This window comes from Diadema antillarum, unplaced genomic scaffold (genome assembly GCF_040938485.1).
Source record: "Diadema antillarum isolate AM-2024a unplaced genomic scaffold, OU_Dant_1.0 seq00000320_RagTag, whole genome shotgun sequence".
NCBI lineage: Eukaryota > Metazoa > Echinodermata > Echinoidea > Diadematoida > Diadematidae > Diadema > Diadema antillarum.
The window spans coordinates 1,851,505-1,867,774 of NW_027271339.1; the positions used below are offsets into that span (position 1 = coordinate 1,851,505).

At 37.3% G+C, this 16,270-nt stretch overlaps 1 protein-coding gene across 3 annotated transcripts in view; it reads right to left on the bottom strand.

The window, feature by feature from the left end:
* Positions 1 to 16,270, bottom strand: part of LOC139730523 (calcium-transporting ATPase sarcoplasmic/endoplasmic reticulum type-like) — an 81,962-nt gene that overhangs the window by 6,911 nt on the left and 58,781 nt on the right. For 2 of the 3 annotated variants that reach the window (XM_071641374.1, XM_071641373.1), the window contains 11 exons: positions 13,343 to 13,460; positions 11,763 to 11,863; positions 10,257 to 10,440; positions 9,474 to 9,625; positions 8,800 to 8,894; positions 8,265 to 8,390; positions 7,558 to 7,760; positions 6,963 to 7,048; positions 5,516 to 5,649; positions 4,939 to 5,056; positions 288 to 2,905 (listed from right to left, as the gene is read on the bottom strand). In XM_071641374.1, coding sequence (XP_071497475.1) covers positions 2,705 to 2,905; positions 4,939 to 5,056; positions 5,516 to 5,649; positions 6,963 to 7,048; positions 7,558 to 7,760; positions 8,265 to 8,390; positions 8,800 to 8,894; positions 9,474 to 9,625; positions 10,257 to 10,440; positions 11,763 to 11,863; positions 13,343 to 13,460 — 1,518 coding nt within the window. In that variant the 3' untranslated portion in view covers positions 288 to 2,704. Of the gene's footprint in view, positions 1 to 287; positions 2,906 to 4,938; positions 5,057 to 5,515; positions 5,650 to 6,962; positions 7,049 to 7,557; positions 7,761 to 8,264; positions 8,391 to 8,799; positions 8,895 to 9,473; positions 9,626 to 10,256; positions 10,441 to 11,762; positions 11,864 to 13,342; positions 13,461 to 16,270 lie in introns of those variants that run through there. The other variant, XM_071641375.1, reaches the window with a different exon arrangement.

The window sequence follows — 16,270 nt, forward strand, 5'->3', positions numbered from 1 at the left end:
CAAGGGGAATCCAGAAATTGCTCAGTTGCAGACCAGGATCTCAACTCTATAAACCTCTATACAGCACAAAAATGTGCCCCTCCTATATGCTTCGATCTTTTTTCAATGTTCTCTCTCTTCGTTTGTTTCTGTTTTCTATTGTTTCTTTTTCATTTTCTTTCATTTTCTTTTTTTCCCCCTTTTTTTTTTTTTTTTTTTTTGGGGGGGGGGGGGGTAACTATACACTTTTTTTTTTTCTTTTTAATGAACATCAAGTGTTTAACAAATCTAAGATCATATTCAGCATTTCAAATCCGTAAATAACGTGCAAAAGAGACAAAATTAAATATACAAAAATGATTACTTACATCTATGAACCAGACAGGTTACTGTAAAATGAGGTAACCTTCCAACTCATTACAGTAAAAGATTGACATCTGAATAGAAGTTAATTGTGTACAGTGCGCTACGTGTTATGTACAAACAGGCACTTCTAAAAATTGTGACAACTTGAATGTTTTTGAACCACTATAAAGACTTACAGAGCAAGTTTTGAACATGTCCATTCAAAGTTGACTTTAGCTGAGGTGAAGTTGGTACTTCTGACATAAAGCATGACTTCAGGAATCAGAAAACTGACTGCATCAGAGGTGTGTCAATTAAAAAATAATGTCTGATGCATAACATTAGATACTGGCTTTAGCTTATGATTCATTGGATGTAACTCTAAACAACTGAAAAGTGATATGTTTAGACAAAGCAAACAAGCAGATTGCCAAACAAAGGTATTGCCTTGTTAGTCTTCTGTTTGGAAGAAGCCCAAAGAACATTCAAATTGAGAAAGTGTGAGTAAGCTATGCTACATGGTGCAAAACAACAAATGTGATGGCAATATACCATTATAAATAAGAGAGGTAAGAAAAACATGTTAGATATCTCTTGCTGTTGTGCTTCTCCATCTCATTACCAGAAACATAAAGAGGTATTATGACACAGCTGCCATGAATTTAATGGAGCAGTTTCAAATCTATTCAACATCAATGTATTAATGCTCCAGGGATATTTGCTCGGGGCATAAACCATGTTTTGAAATAAAAATGAAAAATGTGCTTCCTGCATAGATTTCATCTTCAAATGTGGGATTTAGTCTCTCTATGAAAATACACTTAATCATGCAGAACTTCAGTATTTACACAAGATAATAGATTTTTTCATCTGTTTTTCTTTATCTAGGTATCTAGAGTCAATTCCATTCTTGATAGTAATGTCATTTGCCAGATAGACCAGCATCTACTTTATAAAAAGTATCTTCATTTTGTAAACAAGACAATCAGCAATTGTCAGAGATAATTTTGCTGGGTCCAGACAACAGCAAGATCAGTCTTACTCTAGAAAACCTAAGCAGTTAAAAACATCAGGGGGAAAAGACCACACACGGATAGTACAAATACATATACAGGTGTATATATACATATATTAACACCACAAACAATTCCTATAAGACTTTTCACTTGTGTTAGTTCTCTTGGGATACAAGGAACACTCTCTTCATGAGACAAAACATTCATATTACATTACAGTAGTCATGTGAAAGGATACTATGGACAGAAAACAGTCCCAGTCCTCCTGTGAGATCTTATGTATTTCCTCACTTTTTCCCCTTTTGGTCACAGAATCAATGCTGCCTGGATGAACACAACTCCATATTTCTTTGCGGATCAATTTCTTCATCAAACAACACTTCTATTCAGTGCTTCATATAGAGGAAATATTCACATAGCAAACTAGTCTTCAGTGGTGTATGTCCAAGCTATCTCTTACAATGCCAGGGCCAAACCCACTTGTGACCAGCTGGACCCCACAAGTTAATGCTTTTAATATCAACTGTAATACTAAAATAATGATAATAATAATAATAACGGGAAGAATGAGAGAAAAAAAAAATGAATAGACTGGGAATATGTCAATGTAATCTGCATCTTTTGAAGCAAATTGCAGCCATGCCCTCTATGAATAAGGAGCTGAAGGGCATCTGGCATAATCTATCACACATGCTGTTATTTCAGAATGCACATTGTTTAAAAAAAGCTCCCTTTCTATGCGAAAGATGCTAAGGTAATGCTGGTCACATGCAAAGTACCCTATAAAAACATTGGTGGTGCTCAAACGTATTGTTTTTAGTTTTGAACAATTTCAAGAGTGACAGAGAAAGTACTTCTGGTCATGCATGCATGCACCTTACAGAATATATTGCTCAGAAATAGCTTTGCTTTTGAGTCTATATGCCACAAGTTTATTCATTCTTGTTCTTCCTGTTTGAGCACAGATATTATTGCAAAGAATTTTGTGCCTATGTCAAATGCAACTCATAGAAAATATGTTTTCCTGGGCAGCTTTGATTCCGTGGCTTCATGTATCATAAAGAGTTTGCATGTAGGAAAACATGAACCTCTACCACCAGCTAAAGTGGGTGTTTGGAGAAAGCACTGGATACATGACATTAGCAGATGGCACAAATTGGATGTACAATGCAAAGTTTGATTGCTGACAGAAAAAAAAAAGATGGAGTCAAAAGAGTAGAGACAACTGTCTAAAGAAAATTACCAAAAAAGTACCAAAATTTAACTCATAAGACAAGATTGGGGATGAGTTAAAATTTGTTGCCAAAGAAAAGGGGGAAAAATTCTTCTCTGGAAAAAAAAAAAGAGGTGTGCTTGTTGGTGTGTTAGATGAAAAGGATCACAGCCAGATATGCCACTATACAACCAACAAGCACGAAGAGACTGTTATCTTTTTCTTGCTTACTCTCTGTGCCCATGCTCCTTGCCATGAACTTGAGTGTCTCATCTAGGAGTATCACAGGCAGAGAAATCTTGAACACAGCTATCCACTCAGCAAGGTTCAAAGGTGTAATCTGAAACACAGTCTGTTAAAACATAAACACATGGAAGAAACAGAGACTTAGACATACAATGTATTCATGTGGAGCTCAGCAAAGATAAGCATATACATACACCAGGGCACAACACTAACGCTTTTCTCTGGTGGCCCGTGTGGGCCAATAAAATCTTTGAAATTGAAATTTTGGTAGCCTGAAAAAGAAATGTGGTGGCCTAAAATAAAAGGAAATATCAAATTTCAACCAATTGGGCTACCAAAAGATAAGCTTTTTGGAAATTTGGTGTCCTAACATAAATTGTTAGTGGCCCCAGGCAAATAGGCCACTGCTAACATCGAGCCCTGCATATATACACACAGACAAAAAGGCAAACATATTGTATATAAGGATTTGTCAATTAGTAAATATCCAGTACTCGAGTAAATACAGACTAGAAATGTCGCTATGGCGACTGATGCCTCCGCCATAATGCATTATTCTCCCAATAGGCGTATAGTACAATGTCTTCACAATATGTGATCCATGACAGTTTCACATAACTGGCAAAATATTGAAATGGCAGGTTTGTCAGAAATGTCTTGAACTGAGGTTTGCTATAATTTTCTAAGAGTGTAGGTACACATATTTGGGGAATTGAGAATTTTTACTTGAATTCTGACGGACCTTTTTATAAGTTTATGCATTGAGTAATTTCATAGGTATGAAGAGAGAGTGTAATGAATGTACAAAATAGATTTTTTTTTTTTTTTTTTTTTTTTTTGGGGGGGGGGGAGCATTGAAACCTGGCCTTTGACCCTTAACCTTTGACCTTTGACCTTCTGGCTGGAAATTTCCCGGAGAATCTCCATTAGGTAATGCATGTATTAAGTTTTGAAACTAATAATGCAAACATTGCATATACTAATATATGAGGGAAATAGTAACATTTTGAGGAGTTGACCTTGACCTTTGACCCGACTATTGACCCACGACCCCTTAATTCCCTAGATAATCCCTGCCTGTCATTACATGCGTATGTACCAAGTTCCACGAGGATACATTGAACCATTTGCGAGAAAAGTGATATTGCAACTTTTTCACCTAACCTTTGACCTTTTACCTTATGACATGAAACTCTCTCTGGAGAATCTTTACACAGTAGTACATGTCCACACCAAGTTTCACAAAAATACCTTTGGGCATTGCATAGATATGGGGGAGACTGCAACATTTGTAGCATTTGACCTTGACCTTTTGACCTTTGACCTCTTGCCAATGTCACTAAAATCTACTCAACTAATTGTCCCATCATACATCATCCTTGGACCAAGTTTGGTGAAAGCTGCTTCATCCAGTTTTGAGTTATCACGTAAACAGATAAATTTTAGGATTTGACCTTGATCTTTGACCTTTGACCTCTGTCCGATTTCACTGATAAACTAATCAAGTAATTGTCCCATCATACATCATCCTCCAAAAAGTTTGGTGAAATTTGCTCCATCCAGTCTTGAGTTATCGCGTAAACGGATACAATTTCATGATTTGACCTTGACCTTTGACCTTTCGCTGATTTCACCCAAAATCTAATCAAATAATTGCCTAATCACACTTCATACTTAGACCAAGTTTGATAAAATTCCAGTAAATATTACTCAAGTTATCACGCAAACGAAATCGGACGGACGGACGTACAGATGTACGGACGTACGGACGGACAACCTGAAAAGATAATGCCTCCGGCACCACTTCGTGGCGGAGGCATAAAAATGAAACACAAACATGAAATTTATCATCACCACCGGTATGTTTTTTACAATAAGCACATGCACCCATTTGTTTAAATGACTTGCAATTAGCTGCTAAACTGACATCAATCATATACAAGTGGTGGATAAAAACATGATATTAATTTTGACTCCATCAAATTCATCATTATAAACAAATCATAGCATCACTGAATGCTTTTTACTCAACATTTGCCAAAGACACTGCACAGGATGAAACAGTAAACAGAATAATTCTTCCCTAACTTGCAATCTCCTCATTCCCCATCCATTAAAAATGTCCAAGCTGTTGCTTACCGAGAGGATGTCGACGTAGAGGATTACAAAGTGGAGGACCATGGAGAGAGCGATGGATCCAAGCAGCCACATGTTGGACCAGGGAGGCATGACCAGCAGTGACTGGTTCTCACTCAAGCTGAGAGCAGAGAATACAGGGGGCATTACAAGAAAGAATGTGATCACAAACACCATAAATATCAACCAAATCAGATTGTGTCACAAAATTTAGAAAAGGCAAATATCAATATCAAATGAGATGCTCCTAGGCACGACATGTACAATCATCAACATTTTATCATGTACATCAAGGCTGAGGCTGTATGCCCTATGCCTCCACCATCACTCACACTTCAGAGTCTACAAGTCAAAATGCACTTTTTATATGCAGTCCGTTCAGTTTATTTACCCCATGATTTAAAGTCTACGCCAGTTGCATATCATATGTGATTAGGTTTGTTTGGTTGTTGTTGTTGGTTTTTTTTTTTTTTTGCTTTTTGCTTTTTGGAGACGTAAAATAAGACTGAGACAACAGCAAGTAACATGCACAATTTTCTTCATTGACTGTCATAACTGTATTGCCTGGACTCCTGGGTACCTGTTGAGGGCATTGAGCATCTCAATGGTGACCAGCACAGAGAGGGCCATGGTCATGTGATGGGGGTCTTCAAACACCTCACAGTCCAGCTTCTTGAAGTACTTAGGCTCCAGAGGACACTGCATGTGGTGGGTCTGCAAAGACATGTGACATCAATGCAGCTTAAATTCTCTGAACATTATGCATGGTGGGCAAGGGAAGGGGAAATCCCATCTCCGATACTTTCTTACTGTTTCTTCTAATTTACATATACATGCTGTAAATACTATACATGTGTAGAAGCATATTTGCATGAAACGAGAATTGCATCTCTTCTCCTCTCAGGGCCTGTGATGCCTTTGATCTACAAATGCATACTTTGTTTGCATTTCTTCTGACTGTATAACAATGCTCTACCCTGAATTCCAACTTAAAAATTAAGCAATCTGTATTTATCCTCACATGTGGTTGCCCAATGCACTAAATGTGAGCTCATGCCAATACCTCTCCCATTAATAGCACTTACACAAAGTGAAGCCTTTCTAGACTATTCATTCAAAGCTACACCATAATGCCCAATGCTACCATGGACCACTATTAGTGTATGACACATGTGTACAGGATATACACAGAACTACAATGTACTGAATGATACTTGCTTCCCTTGAACATCAGACTGAAGGTTGACACATTGTAAAACAATTTTCCACTCTTTCACTATAGAAAGACTCATCAACAAATCTCAGAGCAAAACCTTACCTCACTTGGATTTTTTTTTAATGGAGACAAGCATACAATATATCATGGCAAAGATGAAGGATGGAGAGAAGTACAGCAACTTTACTGTAGGCAGACTTCTGGATCAACGTAAATGCTAGGAGTTCCTGCTTATTGTGTGGCCTATTGGGTACCACAGTGGACAGTATATACTATGATTACTGAGTGAAGGGACAGTGGTGGTATATGCACTTAGTTGATGTCTGCCATCTGCAAGTGCTTTTAAAGTTCTATTCCTACTCATCCTCAAGTAAACATGCCTATCTAACAGTAATATCCTAAAAAGTACCGAAGTGATGTTGTCATAGTATTTTGTTATACCTTGGGTTGGAACCAGGTGCAAGCATGGTTAGCAACAACAGTGTTCATAGACTGGGCTAGGTGGGGTTGTTTAGTTTCCATGATGATGAATGGCTATGACATCACTGTTTGGTACTCTTTAATCATAAAGACATAGTAAGAAGCTGTGCTGTATGAGTAACATATGTCATGTCTTGGGAAAACATCACCAGAACAAATTAGTAACTGTTTTCCTAGGTTTTGCTCAGTCTACTTACAGCTTTGTGTTTAACCCTTTCACAAGGCAAGGCAAGTTTTTGAGCTGAAATTACATACTACAAAGAGTAGCGCACTGCCCTGGACAAGACTGGACATATGCTCGAGTTCCCCCAAACCAGTCCCTCCTACTCACCAGCTGCCAGAATGAAAGATGGGGTCCATTCTCGTAGAACATAAACCACCAGGCTGATGCTCCAACAGTCGCTGCTCCAACATAGACTGTGGGGAAGAATTTTAACCATGTTGGATGAGTCTGAGGTACATTGTATAAGTAACATGTTCAAGTAACAAGGGAATCCCCCTGTGGTGAAGTATGCATAAAATTAGAGAAAATTGGAGGATCACATTCATGCATCAAACCTTAATGATGTTTGCACCTTGATGGTCGTAAAAATGTGATCTAAGCATGTCACATGTGAGGCATATGGCTGGATGACAACAAAGAGAAGATATTTCTGTTGTTCATGGCACTGCATATCACATGCCAAAGAGAGAGGGAAAAAATACATTTCTCATTCAACATAGCACATAACATAACACACACAAGAAACTGTGTAGAAATTATGAAAAAGGTCACCTGAAACGGTAATCAGAGATAAAACAATTTCAATAAGTATACATGACAATATCAATCCTCACAAGTTAGAGAAAAAGTACAACTGCTCCACTGCAGTGAATAAAATACGAAACAAAAGTGTTGTTGCTAGAAGGAAAACTGGTGAGCTTACTTCCAATGGCCATGTAGCGAAAGAACAGCCAGCCACTGATAAGGGGCTCACGGGAGTTGCGAGGTGGCTTTTCCATGATATCAATGTCGGGTGGGTTGAAGCCAAGGGCAGTGGCAGGGAGGCCGTCAGTGACCAAGTTCACCCACAGCAGCTGGACAGGGATGAGAGCTTCAGGCATGCCCAGAGCAGCAGTCAAGAAAATACTGACCAAGAAGAATGAAAAATGATGAATACACAGAAAGTTGTACAGATCAAAACCACACACTAAGACAGCAAATCATGAACAAGAAATCTTTTGTACTAGTACAGCAATCTGCTAACCTCTAAACTTCTGTGTAGATACCATGGTCTATACAGAGCAAGCACAGGTAGGTTTTTCAAGTCTTGTAAGTTATGCCATGCCACCAAAAACTACTCTATTTTTCCAAAAAGGATGCCCATGGCACTGTGGCAGTCAGTGTTACCTGTCTATACATACAAAATCAGACAAAAATGATATTTCTTAACAAGGAATAAGACACTTTTTGCTATTCTGCCATGTTACCTGGATGGAAAAGTGCAGATGCCTACACAGGCAGTAGATTACTGTTGAAGAGAGAAATTAATACTAATAGCAAATCTTGTCATTCTCGCTTCAATGACTGGAAGATAATTAACATTATAGTGCAAGATTGTTCCATCAAAGCATCATCAACAGAGTTTCTCACCTGACAACTTCTCCAATGTTGGATGAGATGAGGTATCTGATGAATTGCTTCATGTTGTTGTAGATGGCACGCCCTTCCTCTACCGCTGTGACAATGGTGGAGAAGTTATCATCAGCCAACACCATCTGTGCTATGCCGTCAAGGAAAGCTATCACCTTCAAACTGACTTATATTCCAGTCTTGCAATTTTGACTCTATATGTAGGATCTGTGCTACACAAGCCATAAAACCCCACCACACTGACAAACAAATGCACTTTAAAAAATAATCAACAAAACCGTTGTAAGCACAAGTCAAAGCAGAACATAAATACAAAATGTAAAAAATACGGCACAATTTGGTAATTACATATTGGTAAGTACAATTATCTACTACTCTTGACAAAGCAAATATAGTTCTTTCAAGTATCTCCATCTCTTTCACTAACCTGATAAGTCTAAAATGAATTCAACAGTGTGACTATCAAGCATAGCCAGTGTAATTTCAGTTCAAATCATATTCTCAAAGATGTGACAGCAGTGTGTAGAAAAGGATATCAGAAGCACTCTTGGCTACAGCTGTTCCTGATCCCATGGCAATACCAATCTCAGCCTTCTTGAGGGCAGGGGCATCATTCACACCATCACCAGTCTATGATCAAAAAGACATTTAGGATCCTGACATGTCAAAACATTCCAACTTTATGATGATAACTCAGAAGAAATGGTCATGACAACTTGTATTTATTGCTCCAGGCACTCACAGTAAGAGAACAAAACACAGATTCATCAATGGGGAAAGTCTTCATGACAACCAAGTGTGAAGCAGACAGTCCTTTTAGTCTCAGGCATATGGCTTTGAAAAAGGAGAGAACAAAGGGTAATAACTGGGGAATTAATTGTGAACATCATTGCTCCTACCAGCACATAGATTGCGGCATGCGATGGGAATAATGACAAATTTACAGAGAATGTTTATGCCTGTTGGCTAGTTTATATCTCTATCATTAAATGGGATTCTTTTCCAAAGCTCTACCCGCAACCTTGATTTTTCATGATTTCATTTCCTGAATAAAGTAAATTAAAAATGAAAAGCTGCGACAATTATCTAAATAATTTCATTGAGTTACATACTGCCTACAACAGAAAAACACATGCAATATTTCCCATCACTGATAAATGTACAGTTTACAACTGAATATTGCAAGAACAATGTCAGTAGAATCCTGACCATGGCAGAGATCTCGCCCTCGCTCTGCAGGTATTCGACAATCTTGCTCTTATGTGCAGGCTCCACACGAGAGAATAGTCTAGCACGTAGGCATGCCGCCTTCTGTTCAGCCGGACTCAGGTCATCCAACTCACGACCAGAATAGGACAGCCCTGGGGGAAATGAAGCACAGAAGACATCACCCATTACACTTCAGTATAGTTTGTATAAGTATGACTGAATAACGTGGGAGGCTTTGGATATACTTGCCTTCGAGATGATTAGTAGGATCAGTGAAGATCATCTTATCTGCAAGTGACAAATCATTACCTATGCCTTTAAACTGCATTATTCTTTAAAGGGGACAATTTTTGTAATGTCACGTCATGTAGTACATAGATAAATCAATAGTGGCATGTATAGGTTTGTGGAACCACTTACACAGTACATCTTTCTGGGGAAAGTCTTTGTCTTTTTCTGTCACAGATTTCTAATTCAGACAGCAAGGAGGACAATCTAAAATGTCTAATTGACTAAAAAGTACTCAGATTAGTAATCAGACCCTTTGCTGGTAACTCAACCACAGGAAGCACACACAGGCATTGACGACTTCAGCAACTGAGTTTTGCTAAATTGTACACAACTGCACACAACTTTGCTTAGAGCATGAACATGACATGATGTAACCTTTCAACATTGTTAGAAAGGCAAAGACTGACACTCTCTTATAGGATTTCCTTCAAAGGACAAAAATAACTGCTGTATTCTAATGCTGTCACTACATCATGTACTTCTGTGACACACCTTCAGTAGACTCATCCTCCCCAAAGACTCCAATCTTCCTGCAGATGGCCTCAGCTGTTGCTTTGTTGTCACCAGTGATGACAATGATGCGGATTCCAGCATCACGGCACTCTTCAACAGAAGCACGGACCTCGGCACGGGGCGGGTCCAGCATGGCCACACAGCCAACAAATGTCATATTACTCTGTGAAGAAAGAGTTAACTTCACTTGATTTCACAAAGTTCAACAGCTTTCACACAACTGGACAAAAATATCAATAATAGTTTATCAAAATGCAGCAAAACAAACAAACAAACGAAGATAGCCGTAACAATTCTGCTTTCCACTTTGTCAAAATATTCTAGACAAGACTGACGTAACATGTAGTGACTGCAATTTGTCTCACATTCATCTGTGGACAAATAATTCATGTGTGCAGGTACACTACTGTATAAGAGTGGACATTGGTTAAGATGTCGATTTCTCAAGCAGAGAGTTGTGAGTTTGAATGCATTTTTATCTTGAGTATCATTTTGAATAAAACATACAAAAATTATTGCAAAACTGTTTTTATTCAATATCATTCACAAACATATTAAAAGATAAAATAAAATATGACATAAAGCTTTAGGAGAATTATGCTTCTTACAGACAAAAAAAAAATAACAATCAAATTACAGATGCATCAATCCTTGCTAAACAAAAAGGACTAAGCTCCACCTTAATTAACACATTGGGCACAGACAGTAATCCCATGCCAATCTCCTTAGTCCAAAGAACCGAATATATGGGGACTTACACAACCTTTCACACAACATTGTTCTCACAATACTTTAAATATGAAAACTGTATCATAGCCTCAATAGTGCTTGATGATGAAAACAATACTTAATGCTAAACAAGTCATTCACTCTGCAATGAAACAACAGCAATGAAATAATATCTAACGACAGTAGAATGAGTGTGGAAACCAACTTTAAGAATGGTATAACACACCATAAAAGAGTGTAATTTTCAATTGTTCATTTATTCAATTAACATTTCAGCTTTCCATAGTAAAAACCCATCACATGCCTGCTTCAGAAACGAGGAATTCACATGTTCAGCAGCCTCATCAAAAGACAACACTCTGACATGAATTTGTCATCATGAGCAGCAGAAGGGTTAACAACATCACAGCACCAAACTGGAATTTAGATAAAGACTTGATTAAGATTACAGTCATTCTTCTTTAAAGGCAAGCATTCAAATGACTGATTTCTTTGATCATTTGTACAGCAGGGAGTCAGGTAAACCTTTTCAACTAAGGCCACAATGCTGAATGTCATTTATATTCTAAAGTTACTAACAAAAAAGATAGGAGTCACAAAATATCCCCATGTGACAATAGTGTCACTTCACATTCACATTGACATTGACTGCTTTTTATCAGGGCTTGTGGCTACAGAAATACATACAGGTAGAATACACTGGCAAACTTTTGAAATGTGTTACATTACAGGTGAAAGACAAATGTCATGACATACCTCATACTTCCAGAAGTTGGCAGCATTCTCCAGATCCATTGCTTCCTTCTTCTCAGGGTTGTCCACAGTGGCCAGACCAAGGCAACGCAAGGCATCACGACCTGCAAGTATCAAAATGATGAAGGCAGCAGTTAACTATACTGTGATGAAATCAAGCTGCATCAAGCCTACCAGTTTAGGGATAGGCATCCCTCTATTCACTCTACAACTCCCACTCTAACCATCATACAGTTTTGAGATGAATTACATGAAAGAGTAGTAGAAAACCTTCTTATTTCCAATCACAACTAGAAAGTGGCCATGCAAGTGTATCCCTGAATACAGAGGTCAAGAGCACCAGGACAAAAGAAAAAGAAAGTGAGACCAGCAGTGTATACAAGTCAGCAAGCTTAACATGACCTTTGACCCTATAAAGGATGGAGCACTGAGGGCAACAGCACCAAAAACAACAGGAGTCTAGATTTTACCATCATACACGTGAGTACAAATTTCAACGATATTTGTCACAAAATGCCATCTGTCTGGTGCACATTAGAAACACACCAAACTACAACCTTTGATTTCATGAAATAGAGACTCTCTCCCAGGCTTAGGTGATGGGTAGTATAGACTAATTCATACATAAGTTATTGGAAAGCATATGGAATACACTCTCAGAACAGCATAATATCAAGGAAGTTAAAGGGATCGTACAGTTCTGGTTGAGACCTAATTTCAGGTTTCTAACATTTTTAGGTGAGATAATGAGAAATCTCATATGAAATATGAAAGAGCATGCAATTTTATGAGGAATTCAACGTTTATTTGATAAAAATTGGTTTTGAAATGGCTGAGATATCCAAGAAAGAACGATTCTAATAAAGTGTGGGACCCACACTTTGTAACGATCGCTTTGTTTTACTTTGTTTTTGGATGTTTCAGTTATTCCAAACCCGATTTTCATAAATAAACTTTGAATTCCTCTTAAAATGGTATGCTCTGTGCTATATCATAAGTTTTTTCTTGGTATCTTGCAAAAATTCAAAAGCCTATTTCTCATCTCAACCAAAACTGTACTATCCCTTTAAGACCCATAATGCCAGCCTCACTGTATTTTAGAAAAAAAAAATCAGATGTGCCCTCTCTAAGTAGCAACAAAGACACATAAACTTTGCTGTATACTGTTTTGTGTACTTATTCAAAACAGTGATGACCATTGTTTGATGTGGAAATTAATGAAACGGAAAACATACATTATGCTGAACATTGTATGCACAGGTGTGGTGCTGCATTTTCTTTTAAACTGCCACCTTTCTCAAAGGATCTTAAGACACAAGATTAATTCTTTCCCTGTGCAATCCAACAGTACAATGTACATGCAAGCAAAGCCCCCCATGGATCTCTGAATCAGATAACGTCATATTCTTGGTTCGAGTTGTCTTCCTTCAATTATCACAGCACTAAGACAACTCCAAAATCTGTTTACATTGATAGATATAGCAGCACATCATTCAAGTAACAAGGCAAGAATGCTTTATTGCAATCCTCACAACTTTCTTCACCTATGCCTGTCACAGTGCTACTATATCATTGATACCCACCTGTGCCGTAAGACATGATCCGCTCAATGATCTCAGCCTTGACTTTGGGCGTAAGAGGCACCTTTGTGCTCCCAACCCTCACATGGGTGCAGCGGTCTAGGATGCCCTCTGGAGCACCCTAGAAAAGGAAAAATACAAATATGAATCAGGCTACCTGCTCATCAACAACAATCAAGAGACAAAGAAAGTAATCTCCTGCAGCCATAAATGTTGAAGGAAAGACACAACTTTCATGAAGATGTAGATCAAAACACTGAATTAGCATTTCTACTCCGAAGGCGGATCCACATCAAATATATACTACACTACCAAATATTGTATATCTCATGGGGTTGGTTCTCTCTTATTGGGGCTGGGGGGGGGGGGGGGGATTTGCTACTTGAGTGCTATATGGCCATTTTTACAATCAGTGGTGTAAAACACGGTTTTGGCACTAATTGGTGTATAATTTTCTTATACACTGACAGATATGCATTATTTTTTCTCATAAACTTACCACCCACATTGTCTACCTTGGGTACCTTAATGAACTTTCCTCTCTTTTTCTTTCAGATGTGGCATGCACTTACATGCTTGAAATCCAACACTTTTGGTGTATGCACTCTGACATGGTTTTTTTGTCAGACCTAGCATATTAAATTGTTTATTCCTTTTCATTATTTTTGTTGTTGTGGTGATAGACAGGTATCCAACATTAAGAACTATTATGTTTACCAGGTTCTGCTTTGTCTTCTTTAAAGACTGAAATTATCCAAACTTTATGTTTCGGAGGTGACATTTTCCGTTAACAATTAACCCCTCTTTTGAGTTAGCTCTTGCTCACAATTATAAAATTCAACTTTGCTAATTTCCATCAAAACAGAATAGTAATCAATCTGACTTAACTTTGATCCAAAGATTATTTGATTCAAATAGCTTATCATTTTTTGGTGAGTGTTTATAAATTTATGCAACTTTTCCGTTAACTTTTCTGTCACCTCCGAGACAACAGATTTATGTATTTGATTTTTTTATTCTTGACATCAGTTATACATTACATTTACAAAAATGTAACATATCCCCTCACATTATCTCTGAAGGAAGGTAGTAGAAATATAGCCTGTTGTTTTCATTTCGGAGCAATTTACAATTTTCCGTTAACACTTGTCACCTCCGAAACAATCGTCACCTCCGAAACAACAAGTGTATTATATTTGATAATTTCTTGAAGACAAAGCAATTTTGTTTGATTCTGTCCAATTGACAGGAATCTCTTTTGGATGAAAATAGTAATTTGGCAACAGGAAGTGAGAATTTTCTAGAGAGTAATAAAAGATCTAATAAAAACTAAGAATTACTGTTTCGGAGGTGACAAAACACTGTTAACAAGAGTTTTTGCTCATTTCTACTGAAGAGAAACCATATCATGTACACCAATGGTTTCATTTATTTTAGTAACATAAGTCTCAAAGTGGAGAAATCAACTAACACACTCTCACTCTTATTTTTATTACTATACTGTACATTTTGGGGCAAATTTAAATTTTTTTCACTTTTTTAAGAAAGAGAATGCACAAAATACACCCATCTGTTGTATATATAATATTGTAATCAAGATCAATTCTCCTGCTTTAGTTAAGTAAACAGATGCTTTCATCTTAGAAGCTTGATTTCCAATTTAAGCATTTTAGTTGTGAAGATTTACCAATCAAAGCTTTCCATGTAGGTTGCTTTTTCTTGTGTTTCGGAGGGGACATTGTTTGTTAACACCATATTGTTATGTGATAGTGAAAGGCAAGACTTCAGTTCCTTTTCACTATCTATTAACATTTTCAAATACATTTAATATCTACAAAATCATCACAATAGAAGTGACTTTTGTATACCTAGCTCACCAGAATTCCCTTGATACCTAAGTGATACATGTGGCAGTTCATGCATGCCCTAGTCCACAATCTTAAAAAAATCATAAAATAATCAAACTCCACAAAAAGGCCACATGCCTATAGCTGGTGCACAACTTGTTCTTGAATTCTTAGTTGTTGTTTTTCCATGTACAACGTGGTAATCATAAACAAAATTATGTGATTTTTTTTTTTTAATATGACAATAATTCTTACATTTTCCAAGTTGAACCAACTGTTTATGACATTGTATTTTAGATTATTGAAGTTATCTGACAACTAAAGTGAACAGAGGAACAAGTCCCCAGGACTGGAAAGGGAAAGATCCAAAAACAAGATTTGTAGTTCTATCTCAATATAATTTTGATGACGTGTTTTCCTTGTTTTGTTATTATGTTTTATCTTAGAATTTGGCTTTAAGTACTGGAATTTCAAGGAAAAGAAAATGGTTTCTTAAAGGACAAGTCCACCTTCATATACATGTGGATTGAGTGAATGCAACAACATTAGTAGAACACATCATTGAAAGTTTGGGAAATTGGACAATCCATTCAAAAGTTATGGGTTTTTTTAAGTGTATGCAATCACTGCTGGATGAGACGACTACGACAGTGTATGATGTCACATGCATACAATGATATCAAGAAAATATAAGTGAATTTCACAAAACTTTACTTTTTGAAAAAAAAGTGCACATTTCTTCAACTTGCTACTGATGTATGTTAGGGCAATATTATTCACCCTGCCTTCCAAAAGAGAGAAGTCAAGTGTTCTTTTGTTATGCAAGAAAAGTGAAAATATGTTGAATTTTCTTGATACTTTCTCTATATCCTTGTACATGTGTGACATCACAAGCTATAGAAGTCTTCTCATTCAGCTTTGACTGAGCAGAAACTTCAAAAATTCATAACTCTGGAACGGATTGCCTTATTTTCCTCAAACTCTCACTGATGTGTTTTACTAATATTGCTGTATTTACTCAACCCTCATGTCTATTGAGGTGAACTTGTCCTTTTTCGGTCCCTTATAGGGTTATTTGAGACCA